This window comes from Leuresthes tenuis, unplaced genomic scaffold (genome assembly GCF_036924035.1).
Source record: "Leuresthes tenuis unplaced genomic scaffold, fLeuTen1.0.hap1 SCAF_24, whole genome shotgun sequence".
NCBI lineage: Eukaryota > Metazoa > Chordata > Actinopteri > Atheriniformes > Atherinopsidae > Leuresthes > Leuresthes tenuis.
The window spans coordinates 12,783,037-12,804,938 of NW_027325378.1; the positions used below are offsets into that span (position 1 = coordinate 12,783,037).

General features: G+C 43.9%; 2 protein-coding genes across 6 annotated transcripts in view; one reads left to right on the plus strand and one right to left on the minus strand.

The window, feature by feature from the left end:
- Nucleotides 1-14,617, plus strand: part of sulf1 (sulfatase 1) — a 33,406-nt gene extending 18,789 nt beyond the window's left edge. The window contains exons 6-20 of one of the 4 annotated variants that reach the window (XM_072378528.1): nucleotides 689-839; nucleotides 926-1,101; nucleotides 1,296-1,424; nucleotides 1,983-2,039; nucleotides 4,083-4,209; nucleotides 5,734-5,947; nucleotides 6,389-6,635; nucleotides 6,748-6,844; nucleotides 6,928-7,019; nucleotides 7,196-7,267; nucleotides 7,981-8,153; nucleotides 8,353-8,495; nucleotides 9,020-9,143; nucleotides 10,603-10,636; nucleotides 11,664-12,427. In XM_072378528.1, coding sequence (XP_072234629.1) covers nucleotides 689-839; nucleotides 926-1,101; nucleotides 1,296-1,424; nucleotides 1,983-2,039; nucleotides 4,083-4,209; nucleotides 5,734-5,947; nucleotides 6,389-6,635; nucleotides 6,748-6,844; nucleotides 6,928-7,019; nucleotides 7,196-7,267; nucleotides 7,981-8,153; nucleotides 8,353-8,495; nucleotides 9,020-9,143; nucleotides 10,603-10,636; nucleotides 11,664-11,718 — 1,891 coding nt within the window. In that variant the 3' untranslated portion in view covers nucleotides 11,719-12,427. The other 3 variants (XM_072378529.1, XM_072378526.1, XM_072378527.1) reach the window with 3 other exon arrangements.
- A 55-nt stretch (nucleotides 14,618-14,672) lies between these two features.
- The window catches only part of slco5a1 (solute carrier organic anion transporter family member 5A1), a 35,803-nt gene continuing 28,573 nt past the window's right edge, over nucleotides 14,673-21,902 (minus strand). For both annotated transcript variants that reach the window (XM_072378530.1, XM_072378531.1), the window contains exons 7-10: nucleotides 19,300-19,459; nucleotides 18,725-18,966; nucleotides 18,563-18,627; nucleotides 14,673-17,698 (exon numbers count right to left, since the gene is read on the minus strand). In XM_072378530.1, coding sequence (XP_072234631.1) covers nucleotides 17,241-17,698; nucleotides 18,563-18,627; nucleotides 18,725-18,966; nucleotides 19,300-19,459 — 925 coding nt within the window. In that variant the 3' untranslated portion in view covers nucleotides 14,673-17,240. The remainder of the gene's footprint in view (nucleotides 17,699-18,562; nucleotides 18,628-18,724; nucleotides 18,967-19,299; nucleotides 19,460-21,902) is intronic.

Consider the following 21,902-nt stretch of genomic DNA (forward strand, 5'->3'; position numbering starts at 1 on the left):
AACACTACAGATTCCAAAGGTGACAAAATTGTGATTCATGTCTGTCTGTGTGAGTGATGCTTTCAGCCCTAGAAAGCCTTGAAAGCAGTCATACTGTATTCTCTATCTTTTGTCTGAACTCTTCAGCTGACTCCACAGTCGGGTGAACAGCTTCACCAATTATAACTCTCCCTCCCTCTTGCTGTTTATTCTCTCTTGTTATTCCCCCTATTTCAAATGACCATGACTTATTGAGTTTTTGGTCCAGAAGTTGTTGCAAACTTGACTTTGGGGCCTGTTATTTTCATAAGCATGTGCCAACCCTCAAATGACTTGTCAGTGCCAAGAGCGCAGTGGAGCGAGGAGACTCTCGTCTCTGTGTGAGAGGAGAGATGGTCCGAGAGGGGTGTGGAAAAATGGCGAAGGTGCTGGCTACAGAGTATTAAGACATTTCCGTCAACAAACAGAGTAACTATTGATGCATGTCAAACACAGTGGACAACTGTGGCACCTGTTGCTGTGCAGCAGTTTGCGAAAAGTAGCAGACAGGTGTTTTTTGGCATCTTACACGCGCTCTTGTAGAGTCGCATGTAGAGAGATGTTGAGAAAGATTTTCATATGTCTATGTGAGATCATCATGTACCTTGCATATGTTCTATCAGACCTAAACACAGCAGTTTTTGCCTTTGTCCCTTCTTTGTCTTTCTAGCACCCCTAGCTACAACTATGCCCCAAATATGGACAAACATTGGATCATGCAGTACACAGGCCCCATGAAACCAATCCACATGGAGTTCACTAACTTCCTGCATCGTAAAAGGCTCCAGACACTTTTGTCTGTGGATGACTCTGTGCAGAAGGTAAATATAATTATCTATAGACTTCAAGTTGCTCTAAACATTTTTTGTCCAAAGTACATCTTTTCATAGTTGCTTACTTTACATAGGTTTACGACATGCTGGAGGAAACTGGAGAGCTGGACAACACTTACATCATCTATACAGCCGATCATGGCTACCACATTGGTCAGTTTGGGTTAGTCAAGGGGAAATCAATGCCTTATGATTTTGATATCCGCGTTCCATTCTTCCTGAGAGGACCCAATGTGGAGCCTGGAGCTGTGTGAGTAACAATTAAGATCATTGGCTTACAAGGTTAATTGTTTCTGAATGTATGGGCTAGACTGTACTGTACTGCATGCTTGACATTCTAAATGTTCTCTCTCTCTCCAATAATTTTGTCCTCATGGTCGTTTCTTCTTATATAATTTCACTTTATGCACAAAATATATTAAACTCTGTCTACATGTACTTCAGAAACCCTCATCTAGTGCTGAACATTGACTTGGCTCCCACAATCCTCCACATTGCGGGACTGGACACGCCCCCAGACATGGATGGAAAGTCCATCCTTAAGCTGCTGGAACAGGAACGGACTGGCAATAGGTTTGTATGGATCCATCATGCCATGCTGTAATGGATATTTTGAACAATAATTGCACAGTGTGCATGATATATGTAACAGTTCTCTTCATTGGCCATTACTGAGCAAATGCAAATTGCCACAGTCTAAATGATTGCTTTTGCTCCAGCTGAGCACCAAGTGGGTTCAGGCTAGTTTGGCGGATTATTTTCTTGGCTGTGGGACTTTGGCCCCAAGTTGCTGAGGTCTTTATTACGTTTCCTGCAGAATTTGTTTGCAAGCTGAATCATGTGTTTCTCCACAAAACCCACTGAGCTAACAATGTACAATGTGAAGGGAAAATGACTGTCCTTAACAAAGTATCTATTGTTTATGTATCTGCACAAAAAAACTTTCAGAGAAAATGAAATTACAGTGATAATCTGTTTAATACTCAAGAGCATTTACACCGTTCTCTTGAACCCACAAGGTTTTGAGTTTTCTGTGATCAACTTCCATAATCTTGGCTAGCTTTGTACCCGACACACTGTAGAGGATAGACCATATGAATTCTATAAACTTTGTCCATTTTGTTCTCCCAGATTCAAACCCAACCGGAAACCAAAAGTCTGGCGAGACACATTCCTGGTGGAACGAGGGTAAGCTGGGTTTCTTTATTCCTCGTCCACACCACAGGAACATCCATGTCATTGCAGAGCATTGTGTGTCACCTAAACCTGGCAAAAGTTTTACATGAACCCAAAATGTGTTCAACTCGGTACATGTACCCTGTTCAAGCAACACAGCTGCTTTCCCCAGCTATTTGTTATCAGACAGATATTTCCTGACCACAGTCGGTTTGGAAGGCAGTGATGGTGGAGGAGATGGAAGTGTTCTAAGTTGTTTGGTAAAGCTATAAACGGCTGTCAAATTATGATGGTTCATGCTAGGGGTGCTGACATCTGTTTAACCAGGTCATTTATAGGAAAAACAAAACGAGTCTTTGTGCTTTATGGAGGCCTTGCAAATGGGACTTAGCCTGCAGTTTTTGAACCAGTGGAGACAGAAGGAAGATGCATTTCAGTTACATAGCTGAGCTAAATGTATGCAAAATAAACACAGAATATCCAGGCTCAGGGATGATGTTACCTGAGGAATGGCTTGAAGGCTCACGTGACACCAGCTTTCTGCTGCGGAATGCTGCAGCCGCTGCTGCAAACATTTGACCAAGCACTGTTTTCTTCACAGTGCATGCAACTGGATACAGTGCACACAAGCTTTCTCCGTTCTTTAATCAACCTCTCCTTTGTCGTGACGTATATGTTGCAGAAAATGATACCTATAATCTGGCTGGGGTATACTGACAGACTCGTGACATTTAGGGGGGACTATCTATCCTATCGAGCTTGTCCTGACTAGATCAAGGTGCCCATGACAAAAGAAAACCAAAGGAATGGGACAGATTACACTGCCAGTATATGTAATAATCTTGTTATGGTATGTCACAAACTTATTTTCAGCTTTTATTTTACACACAATCATTGTCTTGAAATCTCTGTTGTTGTTTTTTCTGAATTGCTGGCTGAGGCCTCCCAACTCCACTAATTTGCTCATTTGCCAATGACTGCATCAACATCTGCAGACATGTATTCAAGAGTGTAAGAGAAGCTCTCGTTAGTGCTGTTGCCACGCATACACATACGCTAGTCTGGAGCTGATATATTTACTGCTCTTTATGGGGGAAAATAAGTGAAAAAAAGTGAATGACCTTTACTCTGTAAGGCCTTTAGCTTTTTTAAGCTCTTACCTCATTTATCCAAACTATTTGCAATGGCTGTCTACTGGAAGACTTGTAGCTAAATGCTGAGATTAGCCTGCTCGGACCTCTCTCTGTTACTCAGGCACACATGTCGCAGAACACTCGCAGTAGCTAATGTTTGTTGTGCAGTTCTGTCATGGGTCATGTGATATTCTCTGTGATTTGATACCCTCACAGGACCTTACAGTACTACTTCAGAGGCTGTGAAATGCTGAATGACAGCTGGGACTGACTGTGTTGTTGTAAAACCTCATCATCTATGTGACGCAGTCGTCAGGGAGTGACATCAACAACTGTTGGCTGTTAAAAGCCAAGAGACAACGGCCCAGCTAGTGTGTGAATGCTGGCTGTCTTCTCTACAGAGAACCAGAAAAGGAAATGTCCTTACTGTCAGGCTGTTCTGTGCCTTGTTTTCCTTGTCATTTTGTCACTGGTTCATGGGCGGTTTAGACATGTTGGCAGAGAGTGGGGGAAAGAAGAAGTGACGGTTAGGGGGGTGGGGGGGTGTTATTGGCATGGGCAAAACGAAGAATGAGCCACATTGAGCCAGTTCTTGTAGTGATGGCTGTGAAGACAGGGGCAGTTGAACTTTATGCTAAGCTGGGGTCAAGCAGCCTAAACTGAGGCTAAGCTGCTCCATGCCCAAACCCTCATGCACATGCAGACACTCTATAACTTATCCATTCATTGGCCAACACCATGAGATCACACAGGGTTAGCCAAAACAGAGGTACACAACATTCTTTTTCAGACAACTTAATTTAGTTCATTTTAATTGGTATATTTATGTGTGTGTGTGTGTGTGTGTGTGTTTACCCCCTGAATAAGTCACATACCTAATACAGTCTTCCTCTTCTGTTCATTTACATGTTGTGTCTTGCAGAAAGATCGTGAGAAAGAAGGATGACTCTGTGAGCACTCAACACACGAACAGCCTTCCCAAGTACAAGAAGGTCAGAGAGACTTGCCAGCAGGCTGAATTCCAGACTCCATGTGAGCAGCCTGGACAGGTAAAAGAAAGACTACCGCAAACGTTCAAATCCTCCCACTACAAACAAGTTTTCTAACAATTATGAACACACACTTGAAGTGACCTCCCTGCTACCAGTTGAAGAATTCTGCAGAGCCACAAGTGAAACACCCTGTACAAGTGCGTCACTTGGTTTATAATGGCTCTCTTTTGGGCTGTTTTGTGGTCCATTCATTTGTGGGTACTTTCCTTTCATCTGTGGTCATTAATTTTCTGGCAGACTAACAGCCAGATGGTACAGTATGCGGCCTTGGTGCAGACAGGCCAGAGCTATACAAATTGTTACAAATTTCAGGTAGTGTTAAATGACGGGCACGGTCTCTAAGGTCTTACTAATGCAATCCAGATCCGTTTTATGACCACATAAATGTGTGTATGTAACAATCACTTATTAAAGACAGCAACAAAGCAATTTTGGTTGAACTCAAAAGCGTGTAGTGCACGCAAAAGTATGTGTGCGGTAGTTCAGCTGTATATAACATTCCCTTTAAAGTGACTGTACATCGTAGGGGGGCAAGACGGTGCGAGTGGCTTGCGGTGCTTTTCATTCGTGCTTCAGCATGCATTATCATCCTTTCTGCTGCTAACAAAATCAAACCAGGAAGCGTCCTGTGAAATGAATCTTTAATTGCGAACCCAGATGGCCGTAAAATGACATTTGTTGGAAGCCACGTAAGCGTTTTAAGCAGCCGCTGTATCTCTGGCAGCAAATCAGGCTCTTACTAACCACTCCCCTCCTTTTATGTTTCTCACAACTTTCTGCTGGGCTGCTGCTTCAGTGGTACATGCACATGTTGCATCTGGTCTTAACGGGTTAAGCCACTCGCAGCAGGACGGATGAAAAGAAAGGATAAAGAAAGACGGTGATTGTTTTCATCCTCCATTGACGATACATGTCTCTCCCTTGCGTCTTGTCTAATGCGGACACAACCGCACCGCTGGGCCCGTAAGCTCCTCCAGAGGAAACCTGATCTGCCTTACGCCTCTTTGTTTGGACCCTCGTTCCCACACTTTGCTTTGGTCATCTGCACTACACTCTACAGATGTGTCTTTTCTGTTTATGTATGGGGTTTAATCTGCAGCATTACTCACAGCAATTAACCCCAAAACTTTCCTTTCATGGTGGAACGCAAGTTGAGAAAGACAGATGATGTTGTGTGGGGATGTGCATTTATGCAATTATGTTGATGATGCACTTAACATCGACATGCCCAGTGTGAGAGTGTTTCTTATTTGTTTTTCAGTTACCAGATAGACCTAATAGTTTTCTTTTGGTTTATCATTATTGCAGCTTTTAGATGCCAGGATTTCAAGATCTGTCTGAGCTGTTCATTAAATATTTTTTTCAAAAAGAATCTCTCGTCATAAAAGATTTTTGCATTGAAATTAGAAGTCATCACTACAAGTCGTGGGAGGGCCCTCAGACCACGTACACTCCAGCCTGTGGAAAACTGAGAGTGGGTATTTGTTCTCCTAGTTTAAGTTTCCTTTTTCCTACTGACAGAAATGGCACTGTGTGGAGGAGATCACAGGGAAGTGGAGGATACAGAAGTGTAAAGGTGGCTCGAAAGAAGGCTCCAGAAAGAGGCCTCGCAGCCTGAAGCCCCGCAGCAGTTATGACAACCGAGAGAAGGCCTGTGACTGTGAAGAAACTCCGTACAAACCATCCAGTACGGACCGCCGGGCCCACCGACAGTTCTCTTCTTCAGCAGGTCAACGTGAGTATACATTTAAATGTTCTCTCCTCTTCTCTTCTAAGAATGTGCATGAACATTTTGTTATTTTAACAATACGGAATTGGTTATTCATGCTGTATGGGATTTTGTCATTTATGTCTATCTTCACTGCCAGTTGAATGAAATCAGTCTGTAAAGGCTCAAGTCTCAATTACTTTCAAATAGATTATTTAGGCTGTTAAAGGAGGCAGATTTCTGTTTAAAACAAATATCTTGTAACAAGTCTATGGGTTGCTTCGTGTGTGGATGTTCTGCCAGTGTTGCATTCTTAAAATGGTTTGTTGCCCTCTAGTGTTGTTCAGATGAAGTGCAGCTTTAGTAGAATATCTTTTTGTCTTGAGATATTCAGATAAGATCCAGATAGAATCTCATTCAACCAAGGCAGTTGATGCAGCCTGAGTGAGTTTTCTTGTTTCCTAACAGGTAATCACCCTCGTTTTGTCCACACACGGCCTGCCAGATCTCTTTCTGTGGAGTTTGAGGGTCAGATTTATGACATTGACCTGCAAGCGGATGACCAGTCAGCCATCCACCGCCGTGCCATCTCAAAACGTCACTACAGCCCGGAGGATCCAGACTTCGACTGGGGATCTGATGACGGTTCAGAGGAGATGCTGGCAGATGATACCAATGCAGTGGGATACCCGAACTCTGTGAAAGTCACCCACAAGTAAGAAATCCATCCTTCTTAGATTATTAAAGGACATCTTGATGGGGAACTTCTCATTTGCATTTATGTTTATGTGAAGGGCAGGATACATTTTTTGGAGATGTTTTTTCAGATGTTACATCTTGATGAATGACAGCGTCCACTGTGAGAGAGAAATCTACCAGTCCTCCAGAGCCTGGAAGGATCACAAGAGCTATGTGGACCAGGAGGTGAGTGGGAAGTTGTACTGATGAAATAAATAATAATGGGAAACAAATCGTTTGTGGATTCAGTGACATAATTTTTTCTATAGATCGAAGCACTTCAAGACAAAATAAAAAACCTTCGAGAAGTCAGAGGCCATCTGAAGAGGACTCGACCGGACGAGTGTGACTGTGGAAAGAGGTTAGTCGTTGATTACACTATCAAAAATTCTGTGTTTTTTGTTTTTTTTTAGATTTCTACACAAAATGCAAGTCATTTGTAGTTTGTTTTAGACCTTAGGTCAAACCCTGTTAGAGTACACAGACAAAGAGTTTTCTTCTACCGTCCTTAGTCTCTTTCTCTGTTTATAAAACCAGCTATTATAGCAAAGGACACAGAAACAAGGCAGAGAGATTGAAGAGCAGGAAAGATCAACTCCATCCGTTTAAGTGAGTTTCATTTCCCCTTTAATTATGGACATGCAATCCTGACATCTGTAACTGACAGCATCCAGATCGTGTGTATTTGTTCAAGTGTGGAATTGTTGCCCCCCCCCCCCATCTGCATGGTCTCTGCATGTCAGAATATTAGTTATTATTTAGGTAACAGATGACCTGTTCATAAAGTATTTGTGTCGTGTGTTGTGTTGATGTTTGTGACCCTTTAACTTTCCCAGGTTTCATACGGAGCATGCTTTTTACAAACTTTCATTGATTGTTGGGTCCCTGAATGGAGTGAAAATGACAAAACAGATGGATCTATTTCATGTGTGTGTCTGGAAGTGATTGAGTTGCATGGTAAGATGGAATGATTTAACAGAGGGGAAATCAGTCGGCCTCTCAAATGCAGTGATCAACTTGCACCAGCAAACACTGGGAACCGATTATGCCAATACAAAGCAGCTGTTTTCAGCGGTGCCTGTTGTGTGTTAAGACAGGCAGGAAGAGGGGACGGTGGCTGGAATATCATCCCAGAGAAAATTGGACGTAGAAAGAACTTAAACATAAAAGTAAACAAGCTGTCATATCCTGGCACGGTTGATGTCTTGTGGAAGTCCCCCTTATATCATCCGTTACTGTGCTTACAGGCACCAGAGAGGATAGGGGCTGATGTCATGTTTGCATCAGCCTTTAAGAAATTCTGCCATGTTTTTGTCTAACAGGGAGGCCACACAGGAAATCGACGGGAAGACCCAGTTGTACAACGAGATCCGCAGGAGGAAGAAGGAAAGAAAGGAGAAGAAGCGGCTGAGGAAAGGAGACGACTGCAGCCTGCCAGGCCTCACCTGCTTCACCCACAACAATGACCACTGGCAGACCGCTCCCTTCTGGACATGTGTGTACATTTAGCTCAAGCTTCTCAATTCACCATTATGGCAGATAAGAGCCTTCCTGTGTCAGTCAGTATTAGAAGCTTCTTTTCTAGTGTTTACTACATTTCCAGAGCTCTGCTAAATTTATTCCACACCTCACTTTTATGTCTTTGTGTGAGAGGACCCAGGCTGACGATGATGACAATGTCAATTATTTTCTAGTGGGTGGATTCTGTGCATGCACCAGCTCCAACAACAACACTTACTGGTGTCTGAGAACCATCAACGAGACCCACAACACGCTCTTCTGCGAGTTTTCCACCGGCTTCCTGGAATACTTTGATCTCAACAGTGACCCCTACCAGGTGGGTGAAGAGCTGTCTACTGTCATTCCCCCTGTGCTTTTTCTCACTGTGCACTCCAGCGTTGTCTTTTAAAACCATTTTTAACTGCTCTGTCGTACATGGTTCACACAGTACTGTGCGAAATATCATGTGTTTGTACATGTATCATGGGATTTTAGAATATGTTATTCCAAGCTTTAAAGGGATCTTCCATGAGAAGAGCTCATTTTTCTCCATCTAAAACAGTTTCACAGCGGTTCAACTGAATGCTATGTTGGGGATTTTTACACCATGTCACATTTAACTCAAATACACTGTAGCATTTTTGAGAAGCAGTGGGTAAAATTAGTTCAGCCCTACTTTTTTTTTTTTCCCCAGAGGGCTATAAAACAATGGAATGCCTGATGTATAATAGTCAAATTGAATAAAGATGTTTCGTATATGTTGTAAATGTATAAGATTTTATATGGATCCTTCACAAAAGGGGTCAATAGACTTCCAAACGCAATTTCACTGAAGTGTGTGCGATTGTGTTGAATTTGCAGCTGACCAATGCAGTGTACGCAGTGGATCGGGACGTTTTGAACTCACTCCATGCTCAGCTCATGGAGATGAGGAGCTGTCAAGGGTACAAGCAGTGTAACCCTCGTCCTAAAGGCTTGGACACAGGTAAAAACGCTCACTTTTTTGTCTTGTCTTCATTCCTGCTCCATTGTCTTTGAGTGGAAAGTGAGATGTATTGGACATACGGACTGATATGTGGTATGATGGTAGCTTTTATTCCAGTTCTGACTGAAACAGATTCTTCTCACAGAAGAGTTTCTGATTTATATGAACCCAAGTAGATAAATTAGTTTTGAGTTAAAAGAACAAGCTGCAGAGTGTCGTCATGTGCGAATGGTGGCGCAGATTTAATATATTTCACACTTCCGCTGCGAGTCTGTTTCAGTCTGAGTGGTGTGTGTTTGCACATATCTGCATGCTGCATGTGTTTGGGTATGATCCACTCAGTGATGTGTGCTGAAGTCTCAGGTGGAGGTCATTAAGTTGTTACTGAGATTTATTTATTTTTTCCTTTATCTGTGCTAAATGTTTTTTTTCCCCCACAATGAAACACCTCACAATGAAACACCTCAAATTGACCTCTCTTTCAGCCCCGGATCTTCTACTCTGCCAGAATATTTTCCCCCCATATGCAGTTTTCTTGTACCAAAACAGTAAGCCCATGTTACAGTTGTGTGTCCTGGCCACCTTCCTCTTTATGAGTCACTGAGTGTTAAAGTTATTATTTTGAGGATGCTGTCATCATTGCAATTGAGGCTGTCATTTTACTTGAGCTTGTCATGCTTCACTGCTATCGTCAGCTGTAATATTTCATTTTTACTACCGCTCAACGGTCCAGGCATCCTGAAGAGGAGACGTCCCAGTGATGGAGGTGGTTAATAAGGAATGTCACAGTGACGTAAGCCTGCAGTGATTGTGTGGCATGAACTGGCTGCACTGCTTATGACTTGAGGATAAAACCTTCATGTCTATAATTACTAGCTGGAGAGGGGAGTACTGGAGCGGCCAAGCTGCGCTTAGAAAACTCAATTGTTTTGGTGCTGGCACATCGGCCCGTCACAAGCATGCCAACTCATGTCACAAAACAGCCTAAAACCTATTACTTGTCCTGGCTGCCCTTTTTCGCGGTGAAATGCCAGTTTTGTCAACCAGTAAAATTGCTGTTGTGGTTACATCAAGTGATGTTTTTGTTGGAGAAATGAATTATTAAAACTTAATTGTCAGATGAAATGGATCTAGCAGCATCTATTTGCAAAGTATGACTTAACCCTGACAATCATCCAACTGGATAATCTTGTGTATTTTGCCTTGAAGGAGAAAACCTGTTGAACTTGTCACCCATCGAATCACTTTATTCTGAATCTGTTTTCACCTTTCCTCTCTGTTGTCCTCCTTTCAATTCCTCCTCATTCCTCCTTCCAGTTACCAGATAATTACGTTTCTCCTTAGCAAGTAGCACCAGTGCATGAAGAACGCCTCAGTGTAACTCATCTATTTATTTCCCCCTCCACATCCCTTTGAAATCAAAGAATTAACAATCGATTGCTCTTATTTTTCCGATCAGGAGGTAAAGATGGAGGAAGCTATGAGCCACACAGGTATCCACCAAGTTTTGTTCCTCTTCAGTAGCTTTTTCTTTAACACCTGCACGGGCCCAATTGCCTCATTCCCACTAATACATCCATCCATGGAGTGCTGACGCTTGATCTGTGGCTGCATGCTGGGAACACGCTAACAAATCATAACAGATTTTTTTTTTCCCGCACTTCTGCGCACACAATCTGCAGCTCCTTGAAAATGCAAACAGCTGTGAAGATAATTCATATATTCACATATTTTCGTACCTTTACACCAGTTTCCTGTGCTTAAAAGTTAGATCAGAGTTGATCCCATTCATAGGATACCATGGCTACGTAAAGATGATAATTCAAAGTGGTATGTGTTTCCATGAGATCAAACTGAGCATCAAGTGCATGTGAATGATGACGCATGATGCTGTATCATCCCACTCATGCATCATTACATGAAAGCTTCAGGAGTAGGTTGACACTTTGGGGCATAAACTTATAAGATGAATGATACTACTTTCCTGTTCAAATAAATAGACAGCCAAGAGACAGTTAGCCTAGCTTCCAAGAAGCACATTGAAGCTCATTAATCAATTTCTTCTGTTAAATCCATACTAAAGTCGAGAGGGGAAAAAAACCCACAAAAACCATCAGTTTGCTGTTTAAATGGACTGATATACTGTGCCGTCTTGACTTGGATTGTGTACTTCGGCAGCTATTTTATGGGCTTCTGAGGTGCCGGTTGGCCCATCGTTTCCCTCTGGCTGCAGGTTTATATTTAAGAAACTGATATGAGAGAAGTATCAATCATCCAACTTTAGAAAAGGAGACTGAATAAATGAAGTACCCAAAATGTGAAACTATTCCTATATCACATCTCAATCCATGTATTAACCCCCCCATATCCACACATAGTCATCACACGCTGTGCCAGCGTAACATCTCATTCAGAATAGCTCTCATTATTCACTCATATACATTTGCTAGTGCTAGAGCAGACATCTCTGCCCCCCTACTGATCTCTGCGCTTTTGATCCCTCTGGCACCTGCTTACCAGGCGACAGCAGCATCGCAAGTGGTTAAAGAGGAGACCAAGCGTCACCTTCCTGTGAGTCCCTCAGACTAGCCAAACCATCTGTAGCTGCAGTAGTTACAGGAAAGCTGATCTCAGAAGGGCAGCCAGCCAAAAGTGGCATTGATGCTTCTTTTCCTGTTTTACTCGCAGCCATCAAACTGAGCCCGACTCTAATTTTGGCTTTTGCTGCAGTCTGCTTATTTTTTCCTTTTCCTTTATTGCATTTTCAAAATTTCTTTTTGATTTTTCTTTTTGTTTTGCTTCTCCTGGGGATACACCATTCAGTCTGACGCTGATTTTCATGGTTTTTTTCCTGAGCATTTTCCTTTTGTTGATCAAGTCTTTTTTGTTTGTTTCTTCAGCTTCTTTTATTTCAGGTTAACTGACTTTGCATTTCAGTTCAGTGCCAGCCTGCCATTACCTATGCTGTTATATATTTCCTGTGCAGCTTAGTGTCTTAGTCTGTTATAATGTATCATTAAATATTTTTCCTTTCAGTCTCTCTTTTTTATGTGATTTAGTAAGAAGGCATGTTTGCACTATGGCTTGAGCTCAGTGTCAGTGCTGTGTTTATTTAGGGCTGCTTTAAAGTGTGTGTGTGTGTGTGTCTGTTTGGGGCCACAGACCCCATGCAGTTGGCTGTTGTAGTGAGCCGGAAGCTGGGCATGACTGCATGCTGTCTGTGTAAACGTGAAAAGAGCTCCTCGTTCTTTGACTCCAGATCCCTAAAGTCCTGTTTCTTTTTCTTTGGCAGCACACAGCCAGTATGGGAGGGAAGAAAGGGTTAAGCTACCCAACTTGACAGATGAGGAGGTGAACTGGCAGGAACTGGAGGATCTGTATAGCATAAATGAAAGCCTGTATGAATGTAGGACTGACTACAGCCCCAGCCCAGACAACTGGGCCAACTTCCAGAAGGATGTAGATGAATTGTTTGCACTGCTACACGTTTTGAACCAATTAAACCAAACGTTTGACGACTCCACCCTGCCAGAGCTGGGCTCCGGGGCCGGGGGTGGAAGCCTTGAAGAAGGCAGCGGAAAAGAGTTTGCCTCTGCCAGTGACGTCTGGCCACGCCTTGCCACAGACACTCGCCTCGCCACCCCCGCCCCCAGCAGATTGCCATCAGCACCACCCACACTGGAATGGAAACTGGAATCTCTTATGAATGACCTTCCCGAGAGCCTTGCAAACGGACTCAAGGGCTCTGTTGTATCAGCTTCACTGGAGACAGTGTCATCATCGGGTCCAAAAAGCTACAAGCCCATCTTCCAGAGTGGTATGTGGGCGCAGCAGCTGGAGGAGATCGAGGGAGAGATGTTCAGTGGGAACGGACCGACAGAGCTAGAGACGAGACATGACAGCCTCTTGCGTACTCACAACAGCCTGCGAGCCCACCTAGAACCCGGTACGGACCACGAAGGAGCCACCGGACCACAAAGTCTCAGCCAAAGCCTGGTCCCCGAAGAAGAGGACATTTTCCAGGCCCAAGGTTATCTCCCTTTCTCCCCACAGACTCTGAGGCCAAAGGTGCAGGTCGGCACCACCGGGACCCCCACCACCACACAGACTAGCCCCTCACAGAGTGTTGGGCTGGTACTGAAAGCACTGCCTCAGTCAGCTCTGCCCCTCAGCTTGGACTATGAGGGCAGTGGCTCTCTGCCTCAACCCACCTATCAGACCCTCTGAGGCAGACATACGCTCTGGCCGGCCTGCCAATGAGCTCCTGGTCACCATAGTGACACGGACACTGTGATTAAGAGATGAGCTTGCCAAGAGCGATGGCGAGTGATGCCACCTCAGTCAAGTCAGAGTTGTATAATGACGATTAAAGTTGTTTATTTTTTTACTGGTGCCTACATTTATTAGTAAACAGTGTTACGTTTTTTTTCTTTTTTCCAAATATATATATTTCCATATATATATGTTTAAAAAAGAAAAAGCCTTAATGCAGCCAAGCTTAACAATTGGGATTAAAAGTGATTAATTCCTTATGGATAAACTGACGTTTTTAATATAAGTTTTTATAAAAACAGTGAGTGGTGAAACCATCTCAACAGTAGCGAGTAACTCCAGTCTTTACACAAACTGTTCAAACTCAAGCAGCCCAGTCAGTCTCCACGAGAGAAACCCCAAATGCACTTTTGAACTTTTGCCACATCACGACACTCGTCCTTCTGTTTGACAAATGTGTCCGTTCTGAACAGATTTCATTGAATTCCCAGACGAAGAACTGCATTGTAACCTTTGAAAAAGTTATATGAACATAACAGCTATTGTGCTAATAACTAAATCATCTTGAAACTTTCCTTTTTTTCTTTAGTATTTTGTCTCTACAACATAGCAATAAGTTTAGACAATCATGGGTGACGCTTAGTACCGACGGCTTTACATTACCTGAATTACCGAGCTGCAGCAAACCTCCAATGTGTACAGGCAAAAACAAAATACCTTGCTTTGTTTCTTCTTCATGCCAGAACCCATTTCTCACCAATAAGCTGCATTACTGCACCAACTCTGTTTTTAATTCAGAGTCCAACACGTTTTAAAACTCCTGACTTCTCAAAAGAAAATGCACCAAAGCGCTGGAAAAACGCTCGTTGTGCAACTTTCTTTTAGAGATGCCACCAATTACTGACGCCGTGTACGATTGTAGCGCTTTGATAATCCAGAGCGTGACGTTACACAGAACCAAATGAATCTGAAAACGGTTGAACCATCAGTTTAGTCTGACAGTTTCATTCGTGACAACCAGCTGCAGAGTGCAGACACAAAGAAGACATCTTCTGGCTTTGACTCGGTTCAGCAAGAAAAGTCTCATGCTGCCATTTTTCTTTTTTTTCTCCTTGGTGTGTGTGTGTAGAAGTGTTGGAATGAACTCTGGTTTCAGTAAAGCCATGACACTGTTCAGAAATAAAACCCTTTCAAAGCCTCAAGCCTCATCCCTCCACATGTGCGTACCAAGAGCACCGTGCAAACGACTCAAACAAGTTGGGTTTTTCACTTTTTAATGACAAATATCAAGTATTCAAGGCATCTGTAAACCAAGTGTTCACAAACATCAATTAGGCTTCGGCTCCTGAGGAACACCAAGCAATAAGAGCTCATCTTTCAGAACACAACTTGGGTTCAGTCCAGGAAATTCACTTTGCAGGACAGTGTTTGTAAAGCAAACTGCACAGTCAGCACGAAGTCGCCTGCGCTAGCAGAGAGTAGTCCAGGCGCTCTGTGGGCGGGACGCCTAAGTGGGAGATCAACTATACAGTCAGACATGAGTGCATTTACAGCATCTGACCTCTGCGGCGTCTCTGGATGATTCTTTACTCTTCCTGTCTCCACCGAATACACTCCTCGGTTGATTTGCCTCATTAATGGCAGACTGTTTAATGCCATTTTCTCAACAGTAGTTCATAATTCTGAATAATTTAATTTGCGGTTATTACGCCAAGAGAATGAGGAAAAAGAATCCTACCCAGTGTGATAAATCCAACCCACAGAAGAAAGAGCAGAGAATCTGTACAGGTAGAAAGAAGGGGTGGCACCACTGAGACATTTCTATTAATCTACCAGTTCAGCCCCGTTAACATTTCAATAACTCCCTCCCACTAAGATATGAAATGATCTTGTGTCCCCATGTGGATAATACTGGTCAGGCTCCACGAGACAAATCCACCGTTTAGGTTGTTCGTAGCTTTAATTCAACATTTCAATGTCATGGGTTAGTTCATAAATACTCTTCTAACTATGTGCAAGCTCTATAATATGCTTCATTTGCTTTCCATATTTACATGACGATCACTTATGAATATGTACTTTACGGTACTATGTCACATTAATACTAAAGTTAGTCATTACCGCATGATAATCCCCACGTGGCAGAATACCAGACTCTTTTTCCCCCCAAACGGTTAACTTTTAAAATCCATTCACTGCGTTAGATTCCTCTTTTATGTGCAACATTTAACGACTAAACTTTCTAATTATAAAATACTATCATTTAAATTATTAATCCCCAACCCACATCAGAAAAAGCATACGTATCGTCTGAAATGTGTCTACGTTTGATAAATCCAATATCAGCACACAAAGAAAGGCCTCATCAGCGCCTCTTCCCCTTCTTTAGAGAAGTTACCAATCCTGCTTTAAGGAATATAAAATCTTAATGTTTGTGAAGAGAATACGAGCCCATTGTTAACGCAGATGTGACAATTCTGGCATCTGTTCAGAGTCTGAGGCTCATTCAAGCGGTTTCAAACCCTGAATTTATGAGCAACCTTCGGGACGATGCCGTAACACCTCCTGCAAAATAAAAATTAACAGCAGATCAGATTGTTTCCTTCCCCATCAGGTAACAATATTTGGTAAATTGGCGTGCTAAATTCAGAACCTTTTACCCAAGAATTTCACAATACAGTTAGGTCTGACGAACGGCAGGGTCCATTGGCCTTCACGCAATCTCCTCTGTGTCCACTAGGGGGCACCACATACCCAAGAGCTGAGTCGGCATCGCATTCCTGCTGATCAATGGGTGCTCACTGCACTAAATCTTTTTAAGTCTAGACAGCTAGAAAAAGAAAAAAAAACTACTATATACATCTGTTGACTGTTAGAATGGAGAAGCCATTACAATACAAAGCCAAAATGATGCTTTTTTTAAACATTTTTTTAAATCCAATTGTTTTTGAGAAGGGATGAAATAAAACCACGGGATTGCCATTATTTCTAACCTACTTTCAAATTACTTACAGTAGCTTCTACACTCGGTCGGTTTACCACTTAGCATTTATATATCCCGTCATGTGAAACCACATCACTTTCTTTGTGCACTAACTTTGTAGCGCTGGTGCTCGTCTGCTTTAAGCTACATGGTTACCGTAAGACGGGTGAAAAAAAGTTCACAACCCGGAGATCTGCAAACAGCTGTTCAGGGCGGCACAGCGGAGTGTTGTCGCAGGGACTGGCTTTTCAATTGTTAGCAAAGCCTGAGAGGCACTGTTAAGGAAAAAAAAAAAAGGACTGGGAAACAGGTTTTTTTTTGTTTTTTTTAAACTTCTGTCATATCTGAGGATGCGGACAACATGTATGAACCGGACAAGAGAATGGCTCAAATATACAAGGGACAGCTAACTATCATGATAAATAAGATCATGAGAGGGCCAACGACGACTCTTGTGACCTGCGCAGATAAAAGGAGGTACGTGTGGAATATTGAAGGAGCTGTACATAGGATTTTGCATAGTACAGGTTTGTTGTGCTTTAGATGCCATGTTGATGGCTCATCTGTCTGTACAGAGACTGAAATGCCCTGCCTGTGAACAGTAGCACCGTGTGATGTTCCTTCACCGTCCAAACGTGACGTGGAGTGTGGCTGCAGCTGACGATATGCTCCAAGTAAAACATCTTTCCAACCGTTACCGTGAACATTGAGCAGCCCTTTAGGTATGATGGGCGCAACTGTGTCTCTGCCTGTCAGTCTAGTGTCTGATTGGTCACGAGCAGACACCGCGTTGTGCAGAAACACAAACAGGAAGGCACAATAAAGCCCAGACGGAGGTGCTTTCAGACGTGGGCGGAGCCTCTGTGGTGATGCTGGGGGAAATTGGGGGCAGTTATTGCTTTTAGGGTGTTGCCCGGGCAGCTGAGGCTGCTGTGGCCGCGGTTGAGCAGTAGGGCGGCGGGCGGCTCGGGCCGAGGCGGAATGAACACGGGGCACGAGCGGGTGCGGGCGTGGCTTTTCTGGCCCCCGGCGTGGCAGATGAGGTCGCTGACGGTGCCCAGTGGAGGCAGGTGCTGGCGCCAGCGCTCGGCCCTCGCCTCCTTGTGCTTGATCGAGTACCAGGTGAGGAAGATGAAGATGAAGCCGACAAATTTCAGGCTGGCAGCCAGGCCGAAGTAGACGAAGCGGAACGAGGTAACGTCGTACTCCCAGCAGGAGCCGTGCACGCCGCAGTCCTGCTGCCAGAGCATGCAGGTGGTGTCAATCACCGCGCCGAAGTAGATGGGCGTTGGTATGTAGGCTGGAAAAGGAGGCAGAGACTGTGATTAATGCCGGAAATTCTAGTAAACATTTTTCACAAGGAGGTGAGGCATGAGATATTCTATTTTTCCAGTTTTGAAAATCCTCCAAAAGATGCATTTCTTTACAAAAAAAGTAAAGTTTCCCTTTTGGGAAATGTAAACTGTCTGCTTAATCCTTTCGTGTAAATACAGCTCCATCCATGCAACCCTCAGAAACTTTAATGGGCTGCAGCGCCTCTTTTTAACCACTTGGTGGCACCATTCAGCTTCATGCTGATAAGATGACTCCCTGCAAAACAATTCCTCCAGCAGTATTAACTACAGAGATTAAGAGAGCTCCACTAAGTTTATACATGTAAACGGTACCACAGGGCTGAAATGACATTCAGGAGCTCAGATTCTTTAGATTCTGCCCCTGGGCACACGCGTACCCTTTGTGCAGGAGTTTTGTAACGTGATGTGGCAGCTTTAAGTTCCCACGGCAATACCGAGTTGATCGGAGGCATGTTACGGCAGAGCTCACTCACCCTCCGGTTCTGCTACTTCTATGAAACGAAAAGGGTCAAAGAGGTTCACTAAAGTGCAGCATTTCCTGCTCTCTGTGAAACTGGAGGCTGTTAGGAAGCTGGAGAAAGTATTTCTGGAGAGGTGGACTACAGACCAGCAGGAGAGGAGATTGGCTGCATGTTGTGTGCCAACTCCTTGAACTGCTCAGGAGGCTGTTTACAGCCTCATTACTAAAATTAATTACAAATGCATTACTTTTCCCCAACAGACACCTGCTGTGCTTTCTGAAACTAATAATCTCGCAGTCCTGTGAACTGGGATAATGGCGTAGGCGGGTCTAATGATCAGAAACGTACCAAGAGTTCGGAGCAAAACAAACTGCATCCCAAGAGCAAACGGCCTCTCTTGCTCATCAACGGACCTGACAGAAGACAAAAGGTCATGAAATAATATGAATTTGCAGCACCGCACTCAGAGGATTCAAATGTGAAAAATGACCAGGGGGCGTGGCTTCTTACCTGAGTGTGACGATGATGGCGGAGGGCTGGGCACACGCGGTGATGAGCGTGACGATGAAGAGGAAGATGAGGAAAGGGATGAGCGTGTTGCAGGTGCGGTCGCACTTCCCCGACATGGCGTAGCCGTTCTCGTTCAGGTAGGTTTTGACGATGACCAGCTGGAGCTGGTTGACCTGGCCGCCGGAGGACGGAGTGATGACCTGTCTGCTCTGCACGCAGCCGCAGTCAGTGTAGTTCCTGATCTGGAGACAAAAACGAACGAGGAAACGCTTCAAATCTAAAGCCAATTCTGTTGTGAGGACATTAGACTGGGTGGCACCAACCATGTGGTGTAATCACAGTAATCTGGACAAAGATTCTAAACATTTCTTTCCTTGTATTGCCATCATTTCCTATCTGTGGAGTCACTTCCTGCACTTCTGGAGCTACGGGAGGGGAAAGTCTTTGGGTATCAGCAATGATTTGTGTGTCCTTTATCAAGGCTCTTCTGAATATTGTTCACCAACCCTTTGTAGAAGTTACTTATTTGACAGGAATACAAAAGGCGCTATGAGTGCCGTTGAAGCTGCCCTCACCCCGGTGCTATCGTTGCCCACAGTGCTGCATCCAGCCAGGCAGGGGTTGAAGTAGGTGATGCCGTCGGAGCCGCACACCGGAGCGTACTCGTGGATCCTGCAGCCACAGTTCACGTTGCAACTGCCCGTCAGGTTCCTGTGGGTCATGGTCAGGGTGGGACTGCAGAAGGCAAATATAGGGAGAAAAACAGTCAACAACGGCTAATACACTTCACTGGACTGACTTGGTGCTTCCTGTTTTAGGTCGTTTTCTATTTATTGTTTTATATGAAGGACAATACTGTTAAGACCTTCCCAATCCTATTGCAAATATTTACAGTTGTCTAATAAACAATCTGCTCATAACCATTAATTAGCTTTGACCTTCCGCTCTACTGGCCTGTGTGATGACACGAGACGCAGGGCCGAGGAAGCGACACCTCCGCTGTCGCTCTGGCCGGCGTGGGAACGGTTGCTCTAAGCCAGACAGAACTTTGGCGTTGTCTAAACCAGGAGCAGTGAAGCGAGGGCTGGCTTTTCTCTGGAAAGCTTTGCCCTGAATCCCGCGGAACTGACAGGGACAGGCCCGCACAACATAACAGGGTGGGGGGGTGGGGGGGGTCACATTGTGTATGTTGGGTTGAATAGAGGGCCAATATTTCCACATAGCTCGTTTTCCTGAGAACGCAGAATAGAATTATCGGATGAAAATCAGTAAAACAAACTAAAAATGCATTGTGCCAAACTAAAAAAAAATAAAAAATAGAAATAAGTCAGTTCAGCTGCCTGTTAAGTCAGTGGACCATCACTTCTCGCAGGACCACAAAAAGATCTTTCACATTGGCCGTCACAGTGGATGGCGTATTGAGCTTATCCTGACATAACGGCGACACTGTCCTGACCATGTGTGCATTTGCATAAATGTAAAATGGCATGTTGCAGGCTTTGCTGCGCTGATTACACGTGTCCTTCTCCAGGCTAAACCCTGGCCTTCCCTGAACCCTCCAGATGTTTGTCACTGAGCCCACGCTGCACTGCAAAAAAAAGGAAAAAAAAAACAACCAAACGGAGCCAAAAGAGCGAGCGGCTTAATCTGCTTCAACACTGTGGATACTGGACAGGAAAAATGGAAAAGTTGTGAAGGTTTACCATGAACAAAAAGGTCTTTTAACAGAGTCTGTAGCTTTAAATAAGGCATATCATCCAAATAATCATGCAATACTGTCACGTTTATTTAAGAATATTACATAACCCGATTAGCCTCTTGGCTTTGTCAATACCTTTCCGCCTGTCAGCAGGCAGCATAGCCAGAGTCTAGACACGAGACTATAGCGCAGACTTAAAGGGGAGGTTTGAGCTAAAGATTCCACATGTGGGTGCTACTCATGACTAGTGACCAGTCCTGTTCATAATCAGGCGCCACACCAACTCACACAGTCTCGGTGACCCGTCTGTAAACACTGGCTCAAACAAGAACCACGGTCATTAATGAGTCAGCTGTGGGACTGAACACATGAAAGAACACGCAGGCTGTTCGGCAAATGGTTGCCTTGATTAACTCAGGAACATACACAGCGGTTTAGTAGTTTGTATGGTCTTGATAACAAAAGTACTTTTCGTATAGGTAACACAAGGCAGTTTCCAAAAACACTGGAAGTGTGTGTGAGGCAGCATAGCAAACAGAGAAAGCAGTCTCGAAAGTGAAAGGTTTTCCCATTCCGAGTATAATATTACATACACAAGATTGTAAAATAAATGAAAAGATTGTGGAAAAGAGGTGTGGTTTTGCTGTATTTTGCTGAAAAAAAAAAAGAAAGAAAAGATGCTAAATGCCATGCTATGTACACGTCTGCAGATTAAGCAAAATTCTTCTTTACAGGACAAATAGACTCCAGAGTAATCCCTCTCTATCATGTCTTATGACCCACTATAAGTGTGTGGTGGTGCGTTTCCTCACAGAGACCCAGTTCTGCTGGCATGTCCCTTTTTTCGTCATTCTTTGCTGTGTTTGGGGCGTTTTTGAGCAGATCTGAGTGTGCAGAGATCTGAACATGTACATTAATGCTTCACAATGCAACAGTTTTGAAACAACTGGAACACTTTGAGCCCAGCTGTTACTCTCACTTGCAGAACATGGGGGCAGGGGCCAAGGTTGAATGCTTCAATTATTACCCAGATAAACAAAGCCTAGAAGCTATTTTGGCTGCTGATGCACATCGTTGTCATGCATCTGGGCTCCACAATCAACCGTAACATCTTCACTCTAAACTACTTGTCATGAAATGTAGTTTCTGCAGTGAACTGTAAGAGGAGATGGGATATTAGAACGATATTGTGTTTGTTGGGGCTTTTGCATCATCCAAGGTCAGTGTGTGGATGATGCCTACATGTGTCTGCGTGAGAGTGCTCGTGTGCCAGTGATCTGTGTTTCTGCCTGCAGGGCTGACACATCAGATGACTGACTGTTAACGCTGCAGCCGGTTACCCAAGTGGTGTCGGGCAACAGCTTCAGAAATAGAGGTGGCGAAGTGATTCAGCGGGGCTACGAGAGCAGATGCCAGTGCTGCTAATTAATCGTTCGCACTCAACCCAACAAAACGCCACAACACATGAGCACGATAGGA